The 26,418-nt window shown below is 39.3% G+C and overlaps 1 protein-coding gene across 6 annotated transcripts; it reads right to left on the minus strand.

The window, feature by feature from the left end:
* Positions 1-470: 470 nt before the first annotated feature.
* On the minus strand, positions 471-26,418 carry LOC129771142 (folylpolyglutamate synthase, mitochondrial). 6 transcript variants are annotated; one of them, XM_055774539.1, is made up of 7 exons: positions 26,290-26,418; positions 25,826-26,162; positions 25,593-25,766; positions 11,901-12,398; positions 11,395-11,848; positions 11,016-11,330; positions 471-601 (listed from the first exon to the last, which is right to left on the minus strand). In XM_055774539.1, exons 2-6 carry the CDS (start codon positions 26,012-26,014, stop codon positions 11,065-11,067), a joined length of 1,581 nt encoding a protein of 526 aa, XP_055630514.1. In that variant the 5' UTR covers positions 26,015-26,162; positions 26,290-26,418; the 3' UTR covers positions 471-601; positions 11,016-11,064. The 6 variants fall into 6 exon arrangements, with proteins under 6 accessions (XP_055630514.1, XP_055630515.1, XP_055630511.1 ...); XM_055774540.1 differs by lacking the exon at positions 471-601 and having other exon boundaries at positions 10,937-11,330; positions 25,901-26,162; XM_055774536.1 differs by lacking the exon at positions 471-601 and having other exon boundaries at positions 10,937-11,330.

Genomic DNA, 26,418 nt, shown 5'->3' on the forward strand with positions numbered 1-26,418 from the left:
ACTCTAAAATGTTCTAATGTGCAAACATCACGCTATTGTAATACGAAAATAAAATATGGTCATTCCACCCCAAATCAGCCGACCGCAGATCCGACTTTCTCGGGTCTTTTTTCTCAAATTTGGTACTGGAAACTACCCAAAAACACTATTTCCATCATCGTATGACCAATTCAAATTACGACTGATTTTTTACAAGGGCATATTTACAATAATTGATCTTTTTTTAAAAAACATTGTAACTCACAATCCCGATATCTGAACAAAATATGATGTTTGACAAAGTTGTGACAAAATTAATGAACTTTTAAAGAAAAATAAAATTTTAAATACACTATTAAAAAATCTTACTCAAAGAATAAATTTATTATTACAAACTTGTATATTGATAGGTTAGATTGCACCAAGTCAATAAAGAAAACACGATCTTGTTGTGGTTGACTTTATACTGTAAATATTTATTATTATTTTATGTTGGATTTCATTCTGTGTAACTCACAATTTTGGTGAAGCTATCGCGAAGGAAAAATCCTATCAAGTCGACCTGTTAACTTTTAGCTTTCATCCTCTGTATTTCAATTAATTTTAGATTTGATGATTTTACCTGTAAATATAGAAAATAATATACATAATGGGAAACCTCATACAATTGTCTTCGATCAATAGTTTTTTTATCCTTATTTAGTGTAAGTAGTAATAGTATACAGTCAACTCTCATATAACGCGGTGAGTGCGTACCGCGTTATATGGAACCGCGCTAGAAGAAACTCGGATTTTACATACAAACCAGGCTAATCCGTAGCGCGTTGTATGGAAACCATCTACCGTATTGTATGGAAACCGCGCTGTCGCGGTTGCTATAGTATCGCTTCTTTTTCGCACCGCAGGTTTTTAAATACGATTGCTATTACTAGAAGAAATGACAAGTGTCAGTTGATCCTCTTTTCATCGCCTTCATTTATTGGTCAATAAATGTAATATATATATATATTTCCGGAATAATACTTGAGAGCAAAATAACAAAAACGAGCACAAGGTGAATGAAACCCACAACAGATGTTTGACGTGTGTTGAAAATAGCAACGCTATGCTCGGTTGCTATCGCGTTGCCAAATTTGTTAACTCACTATTCACCGAGAGGCAGATTACTATTTCCCACACCTGAACCGCAACCACCAGTGGGGTTGCTGCGTTATGGTGAAGGTTGTCAAAAAGTCTGTAACAACGCATTGGTGCGGATGCCCTAAGAAACTCAAAATGAGTACAAATCACATCATTCGTATTGCGTAGTATGGAGACCAATAAGAGATCATAAAAGGAAATGATGAAAAAATAAAATAAAAAGTAGAACGATCTGAGCCTAGGGGCACGGACGGAAGTTTGACGTAGGACTGTAATTGTTGAGAACAGTTGTTTTTTAAATGTAATTCTTTCAATTGTTCAGAAATCTGTTAGTTTAATTCTTTTGAAACTCTGAATAGTAGCCCTGAAAAGACCGGAAACCGTCAACTGGCTTGTAACGGTTTGTACTCATAATCGAGAGCAGTAGCTTTTTCGGTGGAGTAATGGTCGATTATCACAATCAAGTCGTATTGGTTGTACTGCTCAATCTATCATAGAAGGAATTCAGGCATTAAGAATTATGAATATGAGTCATGAAGATTACCCCTTTGCGGTCGTTTGTCTGCTCTCAGTAACCACTGCAAGGAATCATACTAAATACATCATTAAACGATGTTATAGTTTAATTTTCTAAACGAATTTCAATGTCTAGAACTTTTTCACGAACGCATACGGAGTTTCTGTGAATAATAGGTAACGGTACTTGATATTAACAAGATATTGTAAGCGTGGAAAGATAAGAGGATCTTTTTCAAGGGAAATTAATTCCGACCGCAAAGGGTTAGTATTTCATTTCGTTTCATTTTTGTGATACGATGTAATGATGGTCTCAATAGGCCCTCGCATGATAATCGCTGCGATCCTCCTAGTATTGATATCATTTTTCGCTGTACAATTGCCCATGTTGCCGCAGCCCGGAAGACACTCGCTTATGATGTTCGTCACCCCGTCATATACAAAAGTCATTCCCTAATGTATCAATGTATCAATAATAGATGTTATCTTCAATTCGAAGTATTGTTTTTGCTATTTGCAGTCCAGTTAGCGAGTAAAATTCGATAAGTGTATTGATTTTTCGGCCAAATTAACGAACCTTTTTTGTTTGTTGAATTGTACACTTGTGTTATTATTTCAACTGTTGATGTCTCAAGCGAAAACATTGCTGGATGAATTTGCTGTCTAATGGTATATATTATAACAGATATCGTAAGAACAATTTAGCGTAATATGCATTTGAAAACTCTCAGACAAACATTTAATTTTTCGTAGAGTGACCCCCTATATAGAAATGAAAGAATCCTTCGTCAAAACTAAACTAAAAATTTTCATTTAAATGTTAAAATTTCAAAACTGCATTCGGGTGTTCTTCTCTGATAAAAGTGGATCCCTACCTAGATGGGGACTACGGACGTTGATGATGCTGAAGTTAAAGAAGTGGCCTCGCATACTCAATCTGCACATTATTTCTGTAACCATTTTAAAGTATACTGATTTTTTGAAAACAAAACACAATACGCTTGTGCACATTTGTGAACTCTACAACAGTTCATGTTGCAAACGTTTATCTTCGAATAAAGTACTAGTAGCAGCTGAATACTTATTATATAATGAGAGAGTGCAGGATTCATTCGAACTTTTGTGAACATCCTTTCTCTTTAACATTTCAGATAAACCCCCTTCCGCTTTCTGCCGTACTGTTTTCTACCGCTCCTCTAACCCTGCCTAATAATCAAACGGGCGCACCTTTTTCCATAGATCTGCCTTAAGATCATCAAGTAGTTTGATAGGTTTGGCAATGACAGCTAATTTTGCAGCCCATCTTGACTTGCGAATCGTATCCTTCAAGCCGGAGCTTGCCTGAAACCGATGTCGTAAACGGCTAAAAGATTATCTTGAATGTTTATATAAACATATCCAGTTAAAATCATGCATTGGTTGCACGAAAAGAACTGATGGATAATAAAGATATTATTTTGTCAAAACAGCAAAAGTGAGTCAATATATATACAGGGTGCGGCAGCATAACTTCCTTTTTTAAAATGCGCGCCACTCAGTTAGTTGATGTCATAGCGAAACGCTAGTGGTCTCGTTCAAGAGGGGATACTGTACAGTTTTGTCCCGACACGGTTCAGTCACCATCATGCGTTGGAATAGTGAGGAGCGTGCCTTTGCCGTTGAGGTTTATTTTTCAAGCGGATGTTCGGTTATTGCAACACAGCAAGCGGAATCGCTTTAATTTAGCCCCGTTTGCTCCTGTCCCAGACCGCAAATCAATTGTTACATGGGTCACTACGTTCAGACAAACTGCAAGTGCGACAAAAGGAAGAACTGGAGTCCCTCGGCCCGTTAGACCATCTGAGAACATTGAAGCAGTGAGAGCGTCAATGTTGCGATCGCCACGGCGTTCTGCGCGCAAACACGCATCTGCCCTTGGACTCGTTCTGTGCGAAGAATTCTTCGTGATGATCTTCATTTTCATCCCTATAAGATGGCGATAGTGCAGGAACTTTCAGAACGTGACTTCAATTATCGGATGCGCTTTATCTCAATTAGAGGCGATTTGGAATGGCCGGCTCGCTCTCCCGATCTGTCCCCTTGTGATTTTTTTTATGGGTTTTTTTGAAATCCCGTGTTTATGTGAACCGTCCAAGAACCCTACAAGATTTGAAGAACAACATCCAAGAAGAAATTGCCAACATAACACCTACTATGCTAACAAGAGTCATGAGAAACGCCAGAAATCGGTCTACGCAATGTATGACATCGATGGTTACAAAAAAGTCAACCGGAAAGAATCACTTTAAGGAAACTGCTTATACGGAAGCATACGAAAGCGGTGGAAATTCTGTGGATGAAACCGATGTTGCGGCGCAGAAGGCCAAATCGATTGTTTCTGTGTCTTCGTTTAAATCTGCCAAAACGCGTTTGGAGGTTCGCTTGAAGCAGATTGAAGCAGAAGAAACGCTGATGGCAGAAGAAATGAAACGTAAGCGAGAGTTGGTAAATAAGAAGTTCGAAGTTCTCGAGGAGCTGGCTGACCTGGAAGATGATGATAAATATCTGGACGATACATCAAACTCTCACGGTAAAGTGAAAGGTTGGCTGAAGTATAACGATAGAAAATTCGCTAATGGAAAACATGATTTAGAGCACGAAGGAGAGGATAAGTTAACAGAAAACGCCAGCGACAGTGAAGAAGGCGATTCTGGTGACAGTGACTGCGAGTGCGACGGAGGATCTGAAGATGAGTCAGAAATTGGAAATGAGGAAGTGGTGGAAGAAAACCATGGTATAAAATCCTTCAAACCCGGAAGACAATCAACATTAAAGGATGCGGCTAGCAGATCGTCGGGAGCGGGATCTCAGAGTCCTTTACAAAGACGCAAACGACTCACTAAAGACGAGTTAACAGCGCGTCAGGTCGTTCCCCGTGAATTCCCATGTTTGGCGGCAATCCCGAAGAATGGCCAATGTTAATCGCGACCTACGAGGATACCACAGAGATGTGTGGATACACCAAAGCCGAGAATATGATCCGCTTAAGAAATTGCATGAAGGGAGAAGCCTTTTATGCAGTTCGCAGTTTTCTCATGCGCCCGGCGATGGTGGGAAAAGCAATTAATGCTTTAAAGTTGCGGTTCGGAAGACCGGAGACAATCATTGAGTTCCTTGAGACAAGATCGTGTCGTTGGCGGCTATCAAAGGGGAAGCAATGGATAAGATCGTTGATTTTGCTCTTGAGGTGCAGAATTTGAGTGCCATCAGAGAAGCTTGTGGAAAAATGGAGTATAGTTCTGACGTAACTCTAATGAAGGAATTAGTAAACAAATTACCACCTCACATTAGGCTTGATTGGACGAAGTACCGGAAGAACAAATCAAAGGTAAAGCTTTCTACATTCAGCCGATGGATATATGTTCTGGCAGAGGACGTAAACGTTGTTTTCGAACCACAGTTTTGAGTAGGAAAACATCAGGAATCTCGAGAGATTCGTAAAGAAAAGTACGTGAATACGCATTTAGATAAGGTAAGGGTGGAGGTGGTAAGGAGGAACCACAGAAAATCCCTCAGAAACCTGTGGCGAAGGCTCACTCATTAACGAGCGCAGCAGCAGATAAAAACAAAAGTTGTTTGGTATGTAAGGATGATTGTACGAACGTCGGGAAATGCAAAAGATTCCAAAAGTTATCATATGAGGCAAAATGGGCGACCATCCGAGAATTATATCTATGTCGCAGGTGTCTACGACGCCATAAAGGAAGCTGTGATGCTGTGTGAGGGAAGAACAGTTGCACCTTCGGACATCACGAGCTGTTGCACAAGGAGGAGTCTAGAAATGACACTGAACGTGGAATGCAGAACGAGGAGCGCAACATTCATACCCATCTATCTGGCTGCGGTCCAGACACCTTCCGCTATGTACCCGTGACGTTCTATGGAAATAACAAGCAGGTGGAATGCTTTGCTTTCCTTGACGATGGATCGGAGCTGACTCTCGTTGATGAAGAAATAGTTAAAGATTAAAGAAAGTGGTGGCCAGACGCGTAAAGCGACGGTACAGACATGCAGCGGTGTTTATGAAAGACCGGTGGTAAAGCTGGCGGTATTGATGTCCGTCGCGGAGTCGAGTAAGATGGACCGATCGGATCATGCGGTCCGCTTACGGGGGGGAATGTTACGCCTCTCAGGCTGAGCGCACCTTTACATGTGCCTCCTCGAATCTAGTTCAGAGTTCCAGTTCAATAGACGGAGAAAGGGGAAAAAAGAATTCATAGCAACCACTGTTTGAAGAAATAATAAATAGTAGGCATAGTTGAAAAAGAAAAATCTAGAGATAGTTGGAAAAGAATCTAGCAAGTGTGCAGTTCGGAAAAAATAAAGACTTAAACTCAATTTAGAAGTTTTATGGATTGCCAGGTTAGATAAGATTACTTACTTACCTTAAAATACCCTAACATTATACTCAAAATAATCAGGCTTAGCTAGAAGGCAGATTGAATATCCCTGAGTGGGCTTCCTGACAAAAAAGGCAACAGGAGTCACTAAAACGTAAGGCAATTGTATCAAAAATATTTCTATGTAACTAACAATCAAATTTCCATTAAAGGAAATTTTAATCTACCCAAGCAAAACAGTGGTGATTTATTTTTCGGAAATCGAGCTCCTGTTGGTGAAGCCAACACACATGGAAAACCTATTTGGAATATTTTTTTTAGTTGAATTTCACTAAGCATGTAAGGAGTGTATTGAAAAGTAGTCTTAAACTTTCAAACATCAAAATAAAACTGAACACGCTCAGAAAGTGTTTACAAAAGTGAATTTTTTTAAAGAATATTAAATTTACATAACAATGAAATGAATGAATCAAGCTTATTGATGATTTCTAAAAGGTGATCGAACCTTAGATTTAACTCCACTCATCAAATTCGGCACAGTAGTCTTTGTGCATTTTCTGGACGCTGCAGACCAATTTTTCTTGAACTCTGATATATGTTTAGACACTGTACCTTCCTTCTTGAACTTGGCCTTGACAATCACCCAGTAACGTTCAATTGGTCTTTTTCGACGAACATGATGTTTTTTTCCGAAAACCATTGCATAATGTGCCGACGCCAAATCCGGCCAGAATAGAGGAGGAACCTCGTGCTTTCTATAAAGTGGAAGTAATCTCTTCTTCAAGCATTCTTCCACATAAATTTTAGCATTTAAGTCCATTTTGTGAAAAAAGGTTACGATCGCATGCCACACGTACATATGGCCTGCCAAACGAGCACTTTTTGGCCGAATATTTCCATCGCAACAGTCGTATTCGCTAATGGTACACTCTCTCGAATCGATTTGGTATAAAATTGAGGTTACGGCAGCGTTCTGGAATCTTCTTTGGCGCATGGCTGGGATTGTTCAAAATACGCTCATATAGCTTTCGAGCTATTGTTTTAGCGCGATCTTGCTGCTCCGGAATTTATTTGACCACTTTTTGCTATTCATAGGTCTTTAGACCATGTCTCTGTTTAATCCGCTGAATCATCCCAACACTGGTTTTGAACTTCTTGGCCAAATCATGAATAGAAATTATGTTCAAAAGAACAGGTCTGCTTCTTCTGAATATAATTTACAACTTTTCGGTTCAGTTCTGCTGAGATCCTCGAAAAAACACTCATTACCGAACTTTGCGACGATTCGTTCAACACTTTCTGGACAAACTTAGAATTTTTTCGCTATTTTGTGGTATGTAATACGCTTTTCGGTGCACCAATTGTACAGAATTTTCTTTTTAGTTTCCAAATCAATCCGCGACATTTCGAAAAAAAAAATATGACCGCGACTAAATGTCTTGTATTTCGGTTTTTGACATGAAAATAAAGCGTGCTCTGATTACACGACAAAATAGTTTACCCGTTTGTGTGTAATAACGTGTTAAATTTTCGATACACTTAGATATAGCAAATGTACCTTGTTCACTCTGGGTCATACGTCGCGTAACTGCGATGCACAACCGGTTCCCAGCTATTAACCCCTTCGCGTACAATTTAATTCTCGATAGAGCGGACCAAATCCAAATGCTTCGATGGGTCACGCATCAAGTATCTTCACTAATCTGCTGAGCGTCTTAGCGCCTTGTGATATGCAATCCCACCACAAGAGAGATTCGATGTTGTACGTTTTGGCACAATCATTTGACATCGAGTGAGACTCGATGTTGTACGTAAAAGGGTTAACGCAAACAGGATTTGTGTAATTCGCAGAATTTTCCAGAAGAGTATCATCGAAAAAATGGTTTGGGTGGAACAGCCTTTTTCAACACAGAAGTGTAAAGTTCCATTTCATTCCATCGTATCATCCGCAACGTGCGAGAGCGAGATGAAATAAGTAGCAACATTACAAACGAACAGCCCCCGAGCGAGCCGAGTCGAGTCGACAGGATAATCACCCCACCAATTTCCGACAAACATAAAAGCAACGCACAACGTGATTCATGATCCCAGTTATTTTCCTAACCGCCAACGACAAAGTGATTACCAAATGTTGTGTAATGAGTGAAATATAAAGAGAAAATTTGGACTCCAAAAACTTGTGTTTTTCAATTTCCACAGTGTGCTTAGCCAGAACCATCCAACCGCAGTTAGCCCGGTTTATGCGCTAGCAATGTGGACGACTCGAGTAGACCAGAACGAATAGTGGAAAATCGCGGTAGACGGGCCCGTGGTGGTCATAGATATGTCCGAAATCGAATTTCATTCTTAAAATGTAAGAGTTGAGCTACAACCAGAATAAATTTGAACTGAATATCTCAAAAAACCTGTGGTTTAAAAAAAAAGTCACATGAGGATTGTGTCCAAGCGATGACCGCATAGTTGACGTAGGATTACATTAGGCTGTCTGTTCCATGCTGATTTGGATGTTTGGAAATTTCATAAATCCACCATGAAATGACTTAGTAATAAGCGACTGAAATTTTCATAATTCGACTTTCGTTTTTCAATTTGTACCCCCCGAAAGCCGTAAATCGACGTCAAAATTCGAAGATTCGGAGATTCGGAGATGCGCGGGACAAAGGATACAGCACTGAAGGCTGTGATTCCACTTAGAGAACGCTTTCCCGATATGTAAAGAAATTAGCGGATGACAATGGACACAGCACTAAAGGATGTGATTTCACATAGAAAACACTATTCGGATGTGTTTAAAATACCTACCGAGCTTTATTTGCAAGTGGACAAAAAATCCTATACGAAAATTGCGCCTGAAAAAAAGAGATATTATAATGATGTGTTTTGGTGGAAACATCAGGCAATTTATATAAAAATGGTCGAGTAAAATTCAGTACTATATGTTTTAAATAATCAATATTGTGAGTAAACGAGTGATATTGTGAGTAAACGAGTCCCCACAAATCCCTGGTTCTGATTGGTCGAAATTGATGACACAAGCGGCGACTCATGTACAGTAAACATTCACTAACTGGCCGAAAAGGGAAGACCAGTTATCGAAATTTGCGTTTTAACTGGTCCGGCATGTTAAACGTCAAATAAAATCAACTTCAATGAATTGTTAGATTCGCGTTGATCATGAAATTGTATAAACAACAGGATTCCATAGGAAGTTTCGCATTGAGTGCGACAACAGGTATAAATTATAATTTGAGGAAGTTATGTTTCTGTAATTTAATCAATGTTTTTGTCATGTATTTTCGCATGTCAATTTTCATAACATTTCGAATGTCCCTCACAGCAAATCTTTCATTTGAATACACCCATACCTCGCTATACGGCCGCTCTTTATACGGCATTTCGCTATAACGGCCCTCTTCAATTAAGACACGTTTTCGATTTACGGCCTAAAGTGATTCGCTATAACGGCAAGAAATAGTTTTGCGATGTCGATATACAGCTATCCCTTGTTAAATCGATATAGTGGTTCTCAGATTTTTGTTGAATTTGGTAGTCATATGTCGATGTGTCCAGTAGTGCAAAAGTTATGAATTTTTGAAAAAAAGGCATTTTTGGGAAAAAGGGGAAATAATTCGGAATTATAACTCAAAAACGAAAAAAAACGCCTCTCTGGTTTCGATATATATTATGTGAAAAATCCTCAGATTTTCAGAAAAAATATAGAAATATATAGCGCCCTTGGTCCCGACACTATAAAAACAATAAAACACGAATACAATCAATAGTAATGAGAACAGAATTCGAATTTGCTGCAGATGTAGTATTTACCAAAAAAAAACTAGTAATTGGCTTTAAATTGATATGTCGATCATCTGAATCGGTGTAGTAGTTCAAAAGTTGATTTTTTTTTAAAGTTTCGAAAAAGGACTTTTTTAAAAAAAATCATTACTGTCGAAAATGAGGTGAAAGTGAAGGTGAAAAAGAGGGAAAAGTTGATTTTTCGGACAACCCTAAAATGAAAATAGTCACCTCACTAAAAAAAAATTTAAAAAATACTGGTCTAATGTTTTGCGAGAAAGAACAGAACTACCACTTTTCACACAAATCTGAGAACCACTATATCGGTTTCGCATGGAATGGCTGTATATATATTTTGTGTAACATGAAGTTGTTTCATTTATTATTATAGTTTTTGGAGTCTATTATTATTTTATGTTTTTTTATGTATGTGTTTTTGATTCAAATGAAATAAAAAGATAAAATGCATTTGAATGATAAACCATGTTACAAATTTAATAAATTTGGAACCGGTCCGATTGAACTTATATGAACTTGTATTAGAACAATTGATTCCTCATGCGGCTTTTCGCTTTGCGGCCAAGTTTCGTGGAACCAATCTAGGCCGTAAAGCGAGGTACGGGCGTACTTTAATCGTGTCGAGTTCAGTGAATACAATTTTTCTGTTCCTTGTTAGAAATAACTTGACGACCTCAAATACACAGAAAACAAAAATGTAAAACCATAAAACCACGTCAAGGGAAAATTCCACGAGGAATATAGTGTCATTGAAAAAGATGGAGCAAATATTCTTTATCCTTCCTTAAAACATGTTCTGACTTTACTCACACCTCAACATGAGTCCCATATTACACCAGTCGCAATTATTTCACCTCTCATCGTATTCCGTCAGCCATTTTAATTATATGCACAATCATGAAAAGACACTCGCTTCCTCTTTACTCTCTATAATTTTTGCAAGTATTTATGCACTGTTTTGCATTCACTTGCATAGAAAAAATCACCTTGTAGCATCTGTGGCCATGAATGGAAGCGCGTTGGTCCGTCGAAATTATTCCACCCTCGAAGCTTTGAACGAGTGGATTTTTTTTTCTTTTTCTACTATTTCGCAAAAATTCCAACCCGTGTTCAACTTTTTATGTTACCTTGTTACAAGAATATATAAAACCCAAAGAGCTATAAAAATAATGAAGTTCTTCAACTCACACCGAATGCGTCGGCTCGCTCGCTAAAAACAGCAGTAGCAAACATCTTCTTAACCGAGTGAAGTGACTTGTGACTCCATTTTCAGCGCAGTCAGTACCGCCCCAATCAGGTGCAGTGAGCCGGTCACTAGAATATCACATTCCTGCTGTTCCGAATAATTGTTATCAATCTGCTCGAACACCGACTCCAATGCTGTGTGAACGTGGGCTTTGCTGCCTGGAGTGTTTTGTTGTCTCATGATGTCGCCCCACAGCTGATGGTTTTCCACGCAACGTTTCATTTGTTCGTCGTTTGGAAAATTCAGATTTATGGAATCTGTGTGGGGAATCAAAGTGATGTGAAAGGGTGATCGTAATTGTAAAATATTTGAAATGCTTACCAACATTGGTTATCTTATTAGAGGCTAGATTCGGCGAGAAGAAAACTTTATCGAAATGAACATGTTTTGCTAGAAGTTTCAATAGTTTGTTGTTATCTCGATCGCCTGTTGCATTGAAAATTAGAATTTTCGGATTCTTTTTTCGTTGACACGACTGGAACCATTTCGCACAAATTTCAATACTTTCCACTGTGTGCGCGCCATCCAAGAATATCCTTTTATTACCCTTGCGGATCTGGTGACAACGGCCGGGCCAAAAACACGACTCTACTCCCTTGGTAACGAGTTCCGATAGAATATGGTTTTTCTCTCTGCCCCTCGTGTGTCCGATCCAGTTGAGTGCAATCTGAATGGCCAGTGATGTGTTTAATTTTAAAGCTAAATTATTTCCACTAAGGTTTGGTTTTCGTTGCCATCTATATGAGTCAAAATCAGGTACTACGTGAAGTTCTGCCTGGAAAATAGTATTTGAATACGTTGTTCAAAGTTATAGTACCGAACAATACCTCTAATCTTTCACATTCGGCTTCTATCACATCTAAGCATCCATCTGGTTGTCGTACGGTGAAAACGTTCGATTGTGGCTTTATTATTCCAGCTTTTTGCCACGCAATATCCTCTATCCGGCTGCCAAGCAAACGCGTATGCTCCAACCCAAGCGATGTGATGCCCACTGTTTTCGTTCCGCGTACAACATTGGTACAATCGTACCGACCACCGATTCCGACCTCGACGATCGCCACATCAACGTTCTCCCGCAAAAAGATATCGAATGCGAGTATGGTTAAAAAATTAAAGTATGAAGGAAGATCGTGCGCATGGTCTCGCTGGCTGAGTAACTTGTTGTAAACACTCCAGAAGTAAGCGGAGAATATGCTCGGTTCGATTGGTTTGCCGTTAAGACGAATGCGTTCGGTGACTGATACCAGATGAGGAGAGCTGAAGAAGCCAGTCTTGTAACCGTGAGTACGTAGAATAGAATCGACAAGACAGCATGTTGATCCCTGTAGAACGAAATATTGTTGAAAAGTTGTCAGTACATCTAATTATAATTTAATGTGGAAATTATTAAAATCATCACCGGAAGTTTTTATTTGCCATGATTATTTTTTTCAGGATACAGATCCACTAACTGCACGAACTGACTTCCATAACAGGAAAATTGAAGCATCTCAACGCGCTCCATGGCATTGTTTGTTTTTAGTTGTTAGTAAAATTGAATCTGAACTTGTTGAAGCCAACTCAATTCGTTCCAAAAACAGTTTTCCTATAATTTATAATTTATAACAACACACTAGGTAGTTACTGGATGTTGACTAGTTACTGTTCAGTTGATGAATCTACGAGAGAAATATTCACAATGCAGAGTTTTTTTCAACTTACTCCTTGCTTATCAACGACCGGGGTAAGTTGAAACGAATATAACGGGGTAAGATGAAACAATCTTATGGATCGACTAATTGCAACTTGCGGACTGCATATTTTGACCATTTTGGTCTGAAAAAACGTTAGGAGAACGACTACTAAAGGCATCCGCACCAATGCGTTACTTTTTTTTTTATGTCTATATTATAGTGACTTTCAACTCATTTGGCTGGTTCGTCACTTTTACTTCCATTTTTGGAAGAATGTCGGGAGTGAGAATTGAACTCGTGACCTTTAGCGTGAGAATTCCAATGCGTTACTATTCAAGTTTTCTAGTCTCGAGTTTTAGCCGTTGCCAATTTATTAACTCGTCGATTCGAGCACCCGTCGTTGCTATCGCGGTTGCTATAGTATCACTTCTTTTCCGCACCGCAAGTTGCTAAATACTATTGCTATTACTAGAAGAAATAACAAGTGTCAGTTGATTCTCTTTTCGTCGCGTTCATTTTTTGGTAGATAAATGTAGTATATACACTTCCGAAGTAATACTTCAGAGCAAAATCACAAAAAAACAACACAAGACGAATGAAACCCACAACAGATGTTTGACATTTGTTGAAAATAGCAACACTTGGTTCGGTTGCTATCGCGTTACCAAATTTGTTAACTCACTATTCACCGAGAGGCAGATTACTATTTGCCACACCTGAACCGCTTCCACCAGTGGGGTTGCTACGTTATGGTGAGGGTTGTCAAAATGTCTGTAACAACGCATTGGTGCGGATGTCTCTCGGTGAATAGTGAGTTAACAAATTTGGCAACGCGATAGCAACCGAGCCAAGTGTTGCTATTTCCAAGAAATGTCAAACATCTGTTGTGGGTTTCATTCAAAGTACGTAGAATAGAAGGTAAGTGATATTACCTGTGTATACACACGGAGCGCGCACACACAGAAGATAGTAATAAACAATCCTTAATTTGTTCGATGTTCGAAAGTTTTTGCAATATTTCCTGTTTTTAAAAGTTCAAAAAATCGTAAAAAGTGACCAAATCGTAGGTCGAGCCGACTATAATCACGATAGTGTACCGCATTTTCACTGCAGGTAAGGTTTGATGTGATTTTTTATCGATTTCATACTGAACAGTGTTTGTTTACTCCAGCATTATGTCGAAGTGCAACATCCCGCGATGCCGGAGCAGAAAAATTTTGACGAAAGTCGGATAACTTACCACCATTTTCCGACCAATAAATTGTTGAGACGGAAATGGTTAAACTTTTTCGAATACAAAAGCTCGTTCGATACGCGAAACATATTTGTTTGTTCGCTTCATTTTTCGCCGGATTCTTTTGGGGATACTCTTTTAACCTATAATCAGCAAAGAAGACGTCTTCGTACTGGAGGTAAGTGTGTTTTATTTAAATTGTGATGAGATAAACTAATCGGAGATCTTCCAAAACGTTCCGTTCCAATGGTTTCACACGAAATTCCAAATTTATACATTCACTTCTTGCGAAAGTGCAAAATATTTATTTGCAATCACTTCGGAAGATGACCCGGGATGGAGGAAATGTTTTTCTCGTTTTCCAGAAACGCCAATTTGGTCCCTTATTGACCCCACTACGGCTGAACACTCCAAACTGAGACCAATGAAAGCGTCGCGATGATTCATGATGGATGCTTCAATGAAAGACAAAAAAATCAGCAGTGTTCATCTTTCATCATATTATCAAATTGCGGGAACGACACTGCTTCGATATAACCTCTCCACACATTTGTTCATCGTTTTTTGCGTTATTTTTATAATACAGGTGCGATAATTTCACTGTTTTTAATGTTTTTTACAGTAAGTAAACTGTTGTTTCATCTCCTGGAAACATATTTTGAGACAGTTCTTTTGTTACAATTTAAAATAATTCAAAAATGTTCGAATTTATATGAATTCAATCGATGGTTTATTACAATTTTTTGCTTTTTTTCTTTGCCTGCCACTACTTTAACAAAGCAGGGAGGAGACTACCTTCTATTCTACGTACTTTGGGTTTCATTTGTCTTGTGTTCATTTTTTTGTGATTTTGCTCTGAAGTATTATTTCGGAAGTGTATATATTACATTTATCTACCAAAAAATAAACGCGACGAAAAGAGAATCAACAGACACTTGTCATTTCTTCTAGTAATAGCAATCGTATTTAGCAACCTGCGATGCGAAAAAGAAGTGATACTATAGCAACCGCGATAGCAACGACGGGTGCTCGAATCGACGAGTTAATAAATTGGCAACGGCTAAAACTCGAGACTAGAAGCCTTGAATAGTAACGCATTGGTGCGAATGCCCTAAGTATACTGTTGCTGCAGCGCTGTTTTGCGATGACAATCATTGACACAAGGTCATACCGAAGCCAGCTTTGTTTCAGCATGTCAAAGGCTTGAGTGGCATGAAGAGCAGCATAATAAGATCTACTGCTATTCTTTCCAAAGTGGAATCAAGAACAGCATCATAGGTAAGGAAAAATATGGCTATGGTTTAAACAAAAAGGAGACAATCGTCGCTCTGAAGCCGTATCTAACGGAAAATTCCACCAAGACACCGTTCAAAGATAGCATTCCAGAAGATGATTACTTTCTCAATTCATCACGGCCTGTCTCAAAAAGGTCAAAATCCGTTGAAGTGGCCAGAAAAAAGCGTTTCATCTGTGGCACTGTCGGACAGAATGCAGATTCCAGAAATTCAAACATGCAGTCAATGAAAATCCACGGTTGGATTTGGAATCGATCATGTAAGGTTTAGTAATTACAATGTTTTGCTTTCTGGCATTTGATCCACTCCACTACTTTCAAAATGGGCCTGATCACGAACGTCACTTCACGGTGAAAACGAAATGAAGTGCATATAACCTTCCATACAAATCGTTTCGTTTTCACCGTGAAGTGACGTTCGTGATCAAGCCTAATATACATTTCAGTGAAGAAGTTCAAGATTGAAATTTCATGAAAATGCACAGTGGACTTCGTTTATTTTTGATTATAGATATGTATTTTGAAACATATTATGTGCCCACGTGAATATCAACTATACCCCCCTCGTCCCTCAACATGGACAAGCGTGGACACGTGAGAAACCCTAGAGCTTGCCACCTAGAATGCATTCAAGGCGTGTTATTTGGCATAGAAATCTCAACTAAGTACTAATTAAAAATGACCCAAGTAATACTACGTTGAGACGGCGAAATTCCTCTAGGAACGTTAGTGCCATTCAAGAAGAAGATGTAGGATTCGAGCAAACCTCAAAGCGGGCGAAATATGGGCAACAGGGCTGCATCCTATAGGCACGGTATGTTTAAAAGGGAAGACAACGCATTGTAAGCGAAATACATTGGATGTAATAGGAGAATCACATTCACCCTCCACACATCACTCCTCTTCCGAAAAAAACCCGAAACTCAGGAATAAATAGTTCATTGCGTTATCGAATACATGATCAAATATGTACTTTAAACATGCTAGATTCAAAATGTTTCAATTGCAACAACTGTTACGAAATTTTTCGAAAGTTCAGGTGTTCTCTTCGCTCGTTTTTGGCGTTCAACAACGCTAGGCTGTGAAATTTTCATCTGGGTGGCTGTAGAGCTGTGTGTTCGTTTCTTCTGCTTTCCTAATGTTCTGTAGCAATAGCTTCTTCGGAGTGCCTCCCATTGAAAGCTTTATTTATCTGCGACAAATGTTTTTTTTTCAAGCACTGACGGCTTTCATCACTCGAAACCAGTATGTCATTCCGTTCTTCCATCACGGTATACTTACGAGGGCCGAATTGTGATTCCCTTTTTGCACGTGTTTGACGTTCAACAACGACTGTCCTGCCTAATTTTTTTTTTTTATCCAGTTCATTTATTTGTAAGGCTCAATCGCATAAGCTTTGCGGAGCCGCTAATTCAAGGTTTGTTTATACAAAGTTTCAACTAATTTCTATGTTTAGTAGGATTCGACCGAATACTCGCGGTTTACTCGAGGTTAAAAGGGCAACATTTTTGTGGGACGGGTCAGGTTGGGGATGTGGATATGAGGTATCGTTGTCTCAACCGAGAGTTGCCGCACGCACTGTAGCATTGTGCATAATGACCAGGGATAGCATCTGGTGTTCGACTAGCTGTCGAGGGTGGGCGACGGTGAGATGGGGGGACAAGACAAACAAACTAATAACGAAAAAGAAAAACACAAAAGCATTAAATACTTATACTAGACCGTTTCACAAACATATAGATCAACTGCATATAGCAGATGTCGCGAGTTCCCAACACGTCTCTAACAGGAACATAGGGTTGTCTTCCTTGGACCTCAAGGGCATTCAAAAGGTACTCTCTGGCTGCGTAATTATCCGTACATTGCCAAACTGCGTGATCGATGTCATCGTAACCGTTTCCACACCGACAGACGTTGCTTTGAACAAGATTTATTCTGTGGAGATGCACATCTAGCGAGTAGTGGTTGGACATAAGTCTACTCATTACACGAATGAAGTCACGACTTAAGTCCAAACCTTTGAACCACGCCTTTGAACCAGAAACCTTTGGAATAATTGAATATAACCACCGCCCAAGACTTCCAGTGTCCCAATCGGTTTGCCAACTCAAGAGGGAACTCTGACGCAGTAATTGGAAAAATTCATCGTATGAAATCTGTCTATCAAACAATTCGCCTTCCTGGGCACCCATCTTTGCGAGAGTGTCCGCCTTCTCATTGCCAGGAATTGAGCAATGAGAGGGGACCCAAACAAAGGTTAACTTATAAGATCTTTCGATCAGTGCACTCATCTGCTGTCTCACTTTTGTGAGGAAATAAGATGGGTGCCTACTAGTTTTCATCGACTGGAGAGCCTCAAGCGAACTGAGACTATCCGAGAAAATGAAGTAATGGTCTGCAGGCTTGTTGGAGATCATCCCCAATGCGAAGTCGATTGCTGCCAGTTCAGCAACATAAACGGAACAAGGTTCCTGCAGTTTACGGAAGGCGCTTGAATTTTCATTGAAAACACCGAAGCCAGTGGATCCATTGAGGCGAGACCCATCAGTGAAGTATCTTTTCATGCAATTGACTTTTTGGTACTTTCGGTTAAAAATACGGGGAATGAAAGTTGGTCGAAGCTGATCTGAAATCCCAAGTATTGCTTGTTTCATCGACAGATCGTATTCAATTGAGGAACTGCTGATGGTGAAGTGAGCACGGTCTGGAGTAAACGATGGAAGACAAATATCTGATGAAATATAGTGATGATAAATTCTCATAAACCGAGATTGTATATTTAGATGAAGCATTTTATCAAAGTTTTCAATCACAAGTGTGTTCGTGATACCGCATTTCACCAGTATTCTGAGAGAAAGTTCCCAGAATCGGTTCTGTAGAGGAGTTACTCCTGCCAGAACCTCGAGACTCATGTTATGCGTTGAGTGCATACAGCCGAGAGCTATACGCAGACAATGATATTGAATTCGTTCCAATTTTAGAAGGTGACTTTTAGCTGCTGAGAGAAAGCAGAAAGAGCCATACTCAAGAATAGATAGAATAGTTGTTTTATAAAGCGTTATGAGATCTCCCGGATGAGCTCCCCACCACGTGCCGCAAATCGAGCGGAGAAAGTTGACTCTTTTTTGACATTTTTGCTTCAAATACGTAATGTGGGTATTCCAAGTGCATTTTGAATCAAACCAGACACCAAGGTACTTGAAGGTCAATGATTGGGTAATGTTTCTCCCCAAAAGCTTAAGTTGCAATTGGGCTGGGGACCGCTTTCGAGTAAACACTACCAGTTCTGTTTTCTGCGGCGAGAATTCTATCCCTAAGTTCCTTGCCCAAGAAGACAAGTTATCTAGGGAATTTTGCAATGGTCTTTGCAAGTTTTCGGCATGGGGACCTCTGACGGAAACCACACCATCATCTGCAAGTTGTCTTAGCGTGCATTGTTCTGCCAAACAACTGTCAATATCTTTCACATAAAAATTATAAAGAAGGGGGCTGAGACATGAGCCTTGGGGTAGACCCATATAACTATTTCTGGAAGTTGTCAGCTGTCCAAGGGTGAAGTTCATTTGCTTTTCTGACAACAAATTGTACAAGAAGTTATTTAAAATTCCAGGAAGTCCACATCTGTTCAGATTGTCTGACAGAATTTCTATGGAAACTGAATCAAAAGCTCCCTTAATATCCAAGAATACTGAAGCCAGTTGCTCCTTGTGCGCAAAGGCCAGTTGAATATCTGTAGAAAGCAACGCTAGACAATCGTTTGTTCCTTTGCTCTTGCGAAACCCAAATTGTGTACTTGATAGCAAATTATTTGTCTCGATCCATTGATCGAGTCTTCGAAGGATCATTTTCTCCAGCAATTTTCTAATGCACGAGAGCATAGCAATCGGACGGTATGAGTTATGGTCAGACGCTGGTTTGCCAGGCTTTTGAATTGCTATCACTTTGACCTGTCTCCATTCGGGTGGCACAATATTGTTTTCTAGTAGAGTATTGAATAAGTCTAACAAGCGTCTTTTCGCGATATCGGGAAGATTTTTTAGAAGAACGAATTTAATCATATCGCTTCCGGGTGAAGAGTTGTTCGATGAAAGAAGAGCCATAGAAAATTCCAGCATTGAGAATGGTCTGTCCAGAGGTCCACCGCTCGGAGACGTTTCTCGAAGAATATGTTGGGCTGGAACTGAGTCTGGACAGACCTTTTTAGCGAAATCGAATATCCATCGGTTGGAGTATTCTTCACTCTCGTTGGTAGATGAGCGGTTACGCATGTTGCGAGCTACCCTCCACAAGGTGCGTATTGAGGTTTCACGAGAAAGACCTTCGATGAAATTGCGCCAGTAACCGCGTTTTTTTGCTTTAACTAATTGTTTCAGCTGTATTTCAAGCTTTGAATATTCCTCGAAGTGTGTGGATGTTCCATGTCTGCGAAAAGCTTTGAAAGCATCAGATTTTTTCAAATACAATTTTGTGCATTCATCGTCCCAGCCAGGAGTGGCTGGTTTTCTTTTAAATGAAGCACTTGGAACTTTTCTTTTTTGTGCTTCCAGTGAGCTTTTATACAATAAATCGACGAAGAATCGATATTCTTCCAATGGTGGAAGTATATCTATTGATTCGACACCGATTGTTACCGCCGTTGCAAATTTTTGCCAGTCGATGTTCCTTGTTAGATCAAATGGAACTCGAGATGGTTCAGTGGATTGCGGGCTACACTTGATTGATATATTGATTGGCAAGTGATCGCTACCATGGGGATCATTGATGACCTTCCACTGACAATCTAATGATAGCGAGTTTGAGCACAAAGATAGATCGAGTCGGCTTTCCTGAGCCGGAGGTTTTGCAATTCGTGTCACTTCACCAGTGTTCAAGATGGTCAAGTTGAAATCGTCACATAAATCGTAAAAAATAGCCGCCCTAGCGTCATCATAAAGATCGCCCCACCCAGTACCATGGGAGTTCATGTCACCCAAAATTAGAACTGGGGTTGAGAGAATCGAAATTAGATTCCAAAGTTGACTACGGCTAATGGAAGTATTCGGGGGAACGTATACTGAAGCTATGCAGAGTTCTTTATTCTTTGCAGTTATTTGACAAGCGACGATTTCGACGTCTGATAGAGCTGGGAGAGGAATTTTATAGAAAGAGTAGCACTTTTTGATCCCTAAAAGTACTCCTCCATAGGAATCATCTCTATCCAGGCGAATAATATTAAAATCGTGGAAGTTGAGTTCTGTGTCAGAAGAAAGCCATGTTTCGGAAAGAGCGAATATATCACAATCATAATTTTGAAGTAAAAATTTGAACGAGTCTAGTTTAGGCACTAGACTACGGCAGTTCCATTGTAGCACATTGATCATATCTTCCACTACGTTAGGTGAATTATCCATCGAAAGATATGATTGATGCAAGGAGGGGCCATGAAGCAGTCAATTGCTTAAGATAAGACTTTAAAGATGGAAGCAAGGCAGAAATAAGGCTTCTGAGGGGGTCTTGAATTTTGAACGTGTTTAGTATGAAGTCCACAATGTCCGAAAAAGCTATCAATCCTCGATTAGACGCGAATTTTCTACGAGAAGATCGAGGAGCAGCGTTTTTATTTCTCTCTTCTCTGGGTAATGACGTAAAATCCTTGCTGCAACCAGGAACTGGCTGAGAAGGAGCCTTCGTATTCGTTTTTTTGCTACTATTACCCTTGGAATTAGACAATCTTCCGAGGGTCATTTTAGCTTTCTTACGGTGCACCATTGGTGAAGAGAGCTTTCTTTTTGATGATTCATCCTTTATTGAAGATTCTGGTGCAGCCGAAGTATGACCCTCATCAGAATCAGAATCCGATTCTTGAGATGACAAAACCGAAAATTGGTTTTCATTTTGAGCGGCTGATGCGGTCTTTAGCATTTCAGCATAAGTCCGCTTGGAGCGTCCAGCGATAGAACCCTTCACTTTATCGGAATGCTGTTTGTACCTTGGGCACTCTTGTAGAGGGTGAGGATTCTCGCCACAGTGAATGCATTTTTCCACTGTTTGAGTGCAAGAATCTTCACTATGTTTATCGCCACATTTGCCGCAACGAAATTTGTTGCCGCAGTGGCTAACCGAGTGTCCCAACTTTTTACATTTGGTACAATTATAAACCCGCGGTACAAACAGGCGCACTGGGAAAAAAACATTTTCTACTTTCACATAGTTTGGGAGAACAGAACCTGCGAAAGTAACTCGAAAAGAGTGCGAGGGCTTATAAACTTTTTTATTTTCTTCCAAAGATGCTGAATGCAGATTTCTAACATCCAGGATCTTTACAAGATCTCCAATCATCGAGTTTTTGAAGGAACCCGACGCTTGTTTTAGTTCATCGACACTCAGACTCGCGTCGGTTACTACGCCTTCTATCTCCACATCTCGAGAAGGGATGTAGATGTGATACTCCCTGTTAAAAACTTCGTGGTCAACAATCTTGTTGGCCACATCAAAAGTCGGTGCTTCTACACGCAGTTTGTCCGGTCTCTCTTTATGTATCGAGACGCCCTTATAATTACGCAGCAAATCTCTTGAAATATCAAGAGTTCTCAAAGCTTTTTCCTTGGGCCGAAAGAAAACAACCCATGGTGCCTTCGAGGACTGTTGATAATAACGCGTCCGCGCAACATTGGCATCAGCAGATGTCATAACGGTTGCGCAGACGGTGCGCAACCGCCTATGAAAACGAAAAAAAAACTCGCACGCACACACACAACTCACACGCACACACTCGCGCAAAAACTCAACTTAAAACTAACTTAGACTAAAAACTAACTTAAACTAAAAACTAGCTCAAATCAAAAATCTTCTTGAAAAAAAAACAATAATTTCGTAAAAAAAAAAATTTAATAAATAAAAACTCAATAAAAAAATTTAGTCTGATGAGTTCGAGCAACTTGAACAACCCTATTCAGGGATCTATACAACGCTGCACGCTACGGTATAAGCACAATAGCGAGACGGCAAAAACTATTCTATTGTACTTCTCTGTTTGATGTTTGGTGAAGATACAAATGTGACGCTCAATGGAACCAATTCACAGAACACCGGTCCAGCGTCGCTGGAGAGGTGCTGCTTCCTCGCTGTTCCGGATGCGTTGGCACGTAACTTGTCACCAATGGGCGAAAGAAAAAAAAACAACCAAAAATCACTTTGGCGGAGGGGGAAAAAAAACTTTCCAGCTTCGATATTGTAGCGGAGGACGGACAATGTGTGTCCGTCTCTTGCAAATAATCGACGAGGAATGATTTATTCTAAGATATAGAAGATATTATTATTCATCAACATTGTAGAAACGGTTCTTAAAAAATGATTCTAACTTTGACCTATACTAAATATTTCTCACTATGAGTACAAGAGTATGCGAGATATCGATTATTAAACTCATGATAGACATGCTTTATCTCTAGAGTAATTTATAGAAAGAAGAAATTCCCATATGTTCAACAACTACATTATTCAAGAGCAACCAAGTATTCCTCCTCATCTTTGAAGCAGCGTTTTATTCAGCAAACTAACGCACCAAACAAATGAATCATGAAATGAGCCCGAATAATTGGAATTAAAATACCAAATCATCGAGGTCATTCCAAAACATACGCTTAATTAAATGGAATAATACACTATATTAATTTTACCTACATAACGTTCAAACGTCAGAAATTATGCGTTCAAACGCCCGAAGTTATGCAACTGACTGGGGCAAGTTTGTTGGGTTACGATCTTTCGGCACGAACGGTATCTTTTTCTCCTCAAGATACGCCAGCGTCTTCTTGGCGTAATAGGAAGACGCCTTGTCCGGCCAGAAGACGTACTTCCCATCCGCGTGATGCTCGTTCAGGAACGGTAGCAGAATTTTATCGAGGCACTCTTCTCGATAGATTTGTTGGTTGATGGCCAGACCGCTCGGCTTAAACCAAGGCTTTGAAATGCCCCGGTCGGAAATGGCGATGTACAACATAACCTTTTTTTCAAACTTGTGCTTGAACTTGTATTTCACTCCAGGCGGTGTGGATGACTTGTCGCTGGAGTAATAATTATCATTTCCTGGAATATGCGTTTTGGACAGCGGAAAATAGCTTTCGTCGTCCAGAACGAAAGACGTCCCGCGGTATTTTTTGGTCATCCACCGACACTGTGATTTAACCATCTCAATCTGCTCCTCCGTGTACTCCGGCGACCTCGTCTTCTTCCTGCAGACGATTCCTTCCATCTTGAAGGTCCGATGGATCAATACGTGGGAGCAGCCATATTTCCGACCGGCGTCAACCAGGCTGGTTGCGTCCTTGTTGTCAAACAGCTTCTTTGACGATGCCTTCCTCTGCTTCGTCATTATCGTCACCGGACGACCACTTCCGACCTTCCGCTCTACGTTCAGGGAACCCAGGATACAATATACCGTACTGACAGGTACATTTTCTTCCTTAAAATGTGCCACCGTGAACGTTTTTCCTTGCTGGAAATGCGTTTCGTAGAACCGTACAATGCGTTCGCGGAGCACGTGCTGTTTCGACGCCATCTTTGCTTTGACTAAATTCAAACTAAAGACGCCTACTGTTTCTAGGGAGCCCAAAGAGCAATTTTCTTGGAGAAAGAAAATTTTACGCTCTTTATTTGAGTTACTGAAAGGTATTAAAAAAATTCTCATTTTTTATTTAACAACCGTTGAACAGCAATTTTTCATGAAAATAACTCAGTTTTACCAAAAATGGCAGTCAATCTGGCAATTTTTCGAATTTTCAAAAACCCCTATTCATTTGAATTCGTTTTCTGACACCCCGGTACCTATTTTCAGACAGCTTCTACACAACCAGCTGTTAACAGCGCAATAATCATTATTCGGACACTCAAAAAATGGAAAATATATATTCAAATATACCTTAAACAATAACCAAAATACCCGAACACTTTACTTTATTCCTAACATCCGAGAAATATTCACGAAAATTAATTATTTTTCAACCCACCAGACAGGGGTCCCCCCTTAAAGAATTTAGTGCACTTCGTTTAAAGAGAGAACACATGTTTTTTTATGAACGCACGCTTATGAAAATTAAACTGGAGTGTATGTTTTCTGAAGACTGATTATAATAGACAATACAATTGTTTTCTATGTCGAACTTAAAATTATCTACGCCATTGCTTTCCCTTGTAAATGGTTTGAGATTATTGCATCGAATACTTCCTTCCAAAAACTATCGAAGACATATTAAATGTAACAAAACAATAACAGTATTAGTAATTATTTGTTATCTGAGTTATTACGTTAAAAGAGAGTCGTCAAAACTGTGCAGTTACAATTTTTCGTCAAGATTCCCATTACCTTATATTTCTTGATTTAGTTCACAGGGTATCGTTAGTTCTATCATAGTATCAGAAGCATTTCTTATATTAATAAGTTGACACCAGTGTTTGTAAATGGGTGATCAATCTCTAATTAAACAACATGTAAGTACTGGTGGTTATTCACATTTCAATTCCTTATCGGATCACTTGAAAATCTAATATGGCAAAAATGGCAATGTATAAATTGTTCCGAGAAATTCTAGAAAACCACGAGTCAAAAAATATTGCTCGTTGCCAAACATCTTTATAACCGTTTTGTCTCAGATTCTGAACACTTAAGCTTTATTGACCATTAAACAGTATTTCATTACTCAAATTAATTTGATTTTTTGACTGACTCAAATTCCGAACACTATTTAAATACTATTTTTAAAGAAAGATTACTGCATGAAAGATCATTTGTTCATCAGATCAGATTCTTACATATTCTAGCACTTAAAATGAAAACAACAAAGAAAATAGTTAAAACAACTACACAACCAAAATTGATGATGCTTGTGTTTTTACGAAATTTGCTACTACTGGTTAGTATTATAAATTATTGACTGTATAGATACTTGTAAATGATATTAAAATAAAGAATGTTAAGGTTTTCATTACTCAATTATTTATAACATTGAAGTTTAGTAAATTTATATTCAAGAATGAAGTTTTCGGAATTTGAGACAAGTCGGTACAGAGAATTCGATTGAATCAAACCACCGTGAATTTTCGACCACGTCGAAGTAGTGAAGTACTTGAAATGCAGTGTTGATGTGGGTTATATGTTGACATCAATTCCATACGCCTAACATAACATTATTTAACAAGTATAGGCAAATAGGACATCTTCTAAGATGATAGGTAAAAAGCATATTGTAACAAATGTGCTTTTTACGTAGAACATAATGAATCCTACCCTTCTGACCTTAAACATTAGAACTGCCTTGATACAGAAACGCACACTCACCTTGCCCTTCGTCCCTGAAATGTGAATAACCGGAAGTGTATCCAGTTTCTCCAAACCAATTCCTATTCTCTGGAGAAACTTCACAGTTTCCTCTATATGGAATGTATCCGAACGAATCCTGTTGCGCAGCACACTGTAGTTAGATTGGAGTGAATTCAAAGCCTTGACAGCGTTCTGCAATTTATTTAAAAAACAACATTATTCGTTCCCTATTGAACTGATGTTATACGCACTTCATAATTATCAACCAAAGGGAACTGGATTTGCTGGTTTGTTGGAGATGCCTGTTTTTGTTGCGTTTTACTTACAGTAAATGCTACAGCGCTAGTAGCTGCAGCACGTGTTGATGTTTCGAGCACCATTTTACAAGTGCAGCGTAGAGCTAGCCCAATTAATTCCAATTGTCGATTTCGAAATAACATGATATCCCGCGTTTTGTACCAGTTAGAAGCAGTCGATTGGGTACTAATACTTCCACATCGTTATATGAACACAGTATGCAGAGGAATACATCATTCATCAGCGCCTGTGTTGTTGCGGTACCGCAGTCTCACTCGTGCCACATGAGAACTGAAATTACAAATCTCTGTTGAGAACTAGAACTTACTGGTTAACGATTGATGAAACATTGCATGTAATCTCATACTTTTACAGATAGTACTGTCATTTCAAGAATAATCCTTATCATTGCTCTCACCATTTTTCATTCTGCTTCGCGCGTTTCGCGTGGTTGAAGAAATGTAAACAAAGCATCTGTACGGTGACCAGGGATGCCAGGTGATTTTTTCAAATGGTACGAAAAAATGTCTTCAAATGTCTTCACAAT

Source organism: Toxorhynchites rutilus, chromosome 2 (genome assembly GCF_029784135.1).
Source record: "Toxorhynchites rutilus septentrionalis strain SRP chromosome 2, ASM2978413v1, whole genome shotgun sequence".
Taxonomy (NCBI): Eukaryota; Metazoa; Arthropoda; class Insecta; order Diptera; family Culicidae; genus Toxorhynchites; species Toxorhynchites rutilus.

Bases quoted from the DNA above. Each gene is read 5' to 3' on its own strand.
- LOC129771142 (XM_055774539.1), bottom strand. From the start codon at position 26,014: ATGTTATTTCGAAATCGACAATTGGAATTAATTGGGCTAGCTCTACGC. The intron at 25,767-25,825 runs GTGCGTATAACA...AATAAATTGCAG, and splicing joins CTTTGGTTGATAATTATGAA to AACGCTGTCAAGGCTTTGAA. The intron at 11,849-11,900 runs GTATTGTTCGGT...ACTATTTTCCAG, and splicing joins CCGAATGTGAAAGATTAGAG to GCAGAACTTCACGTAGTACC.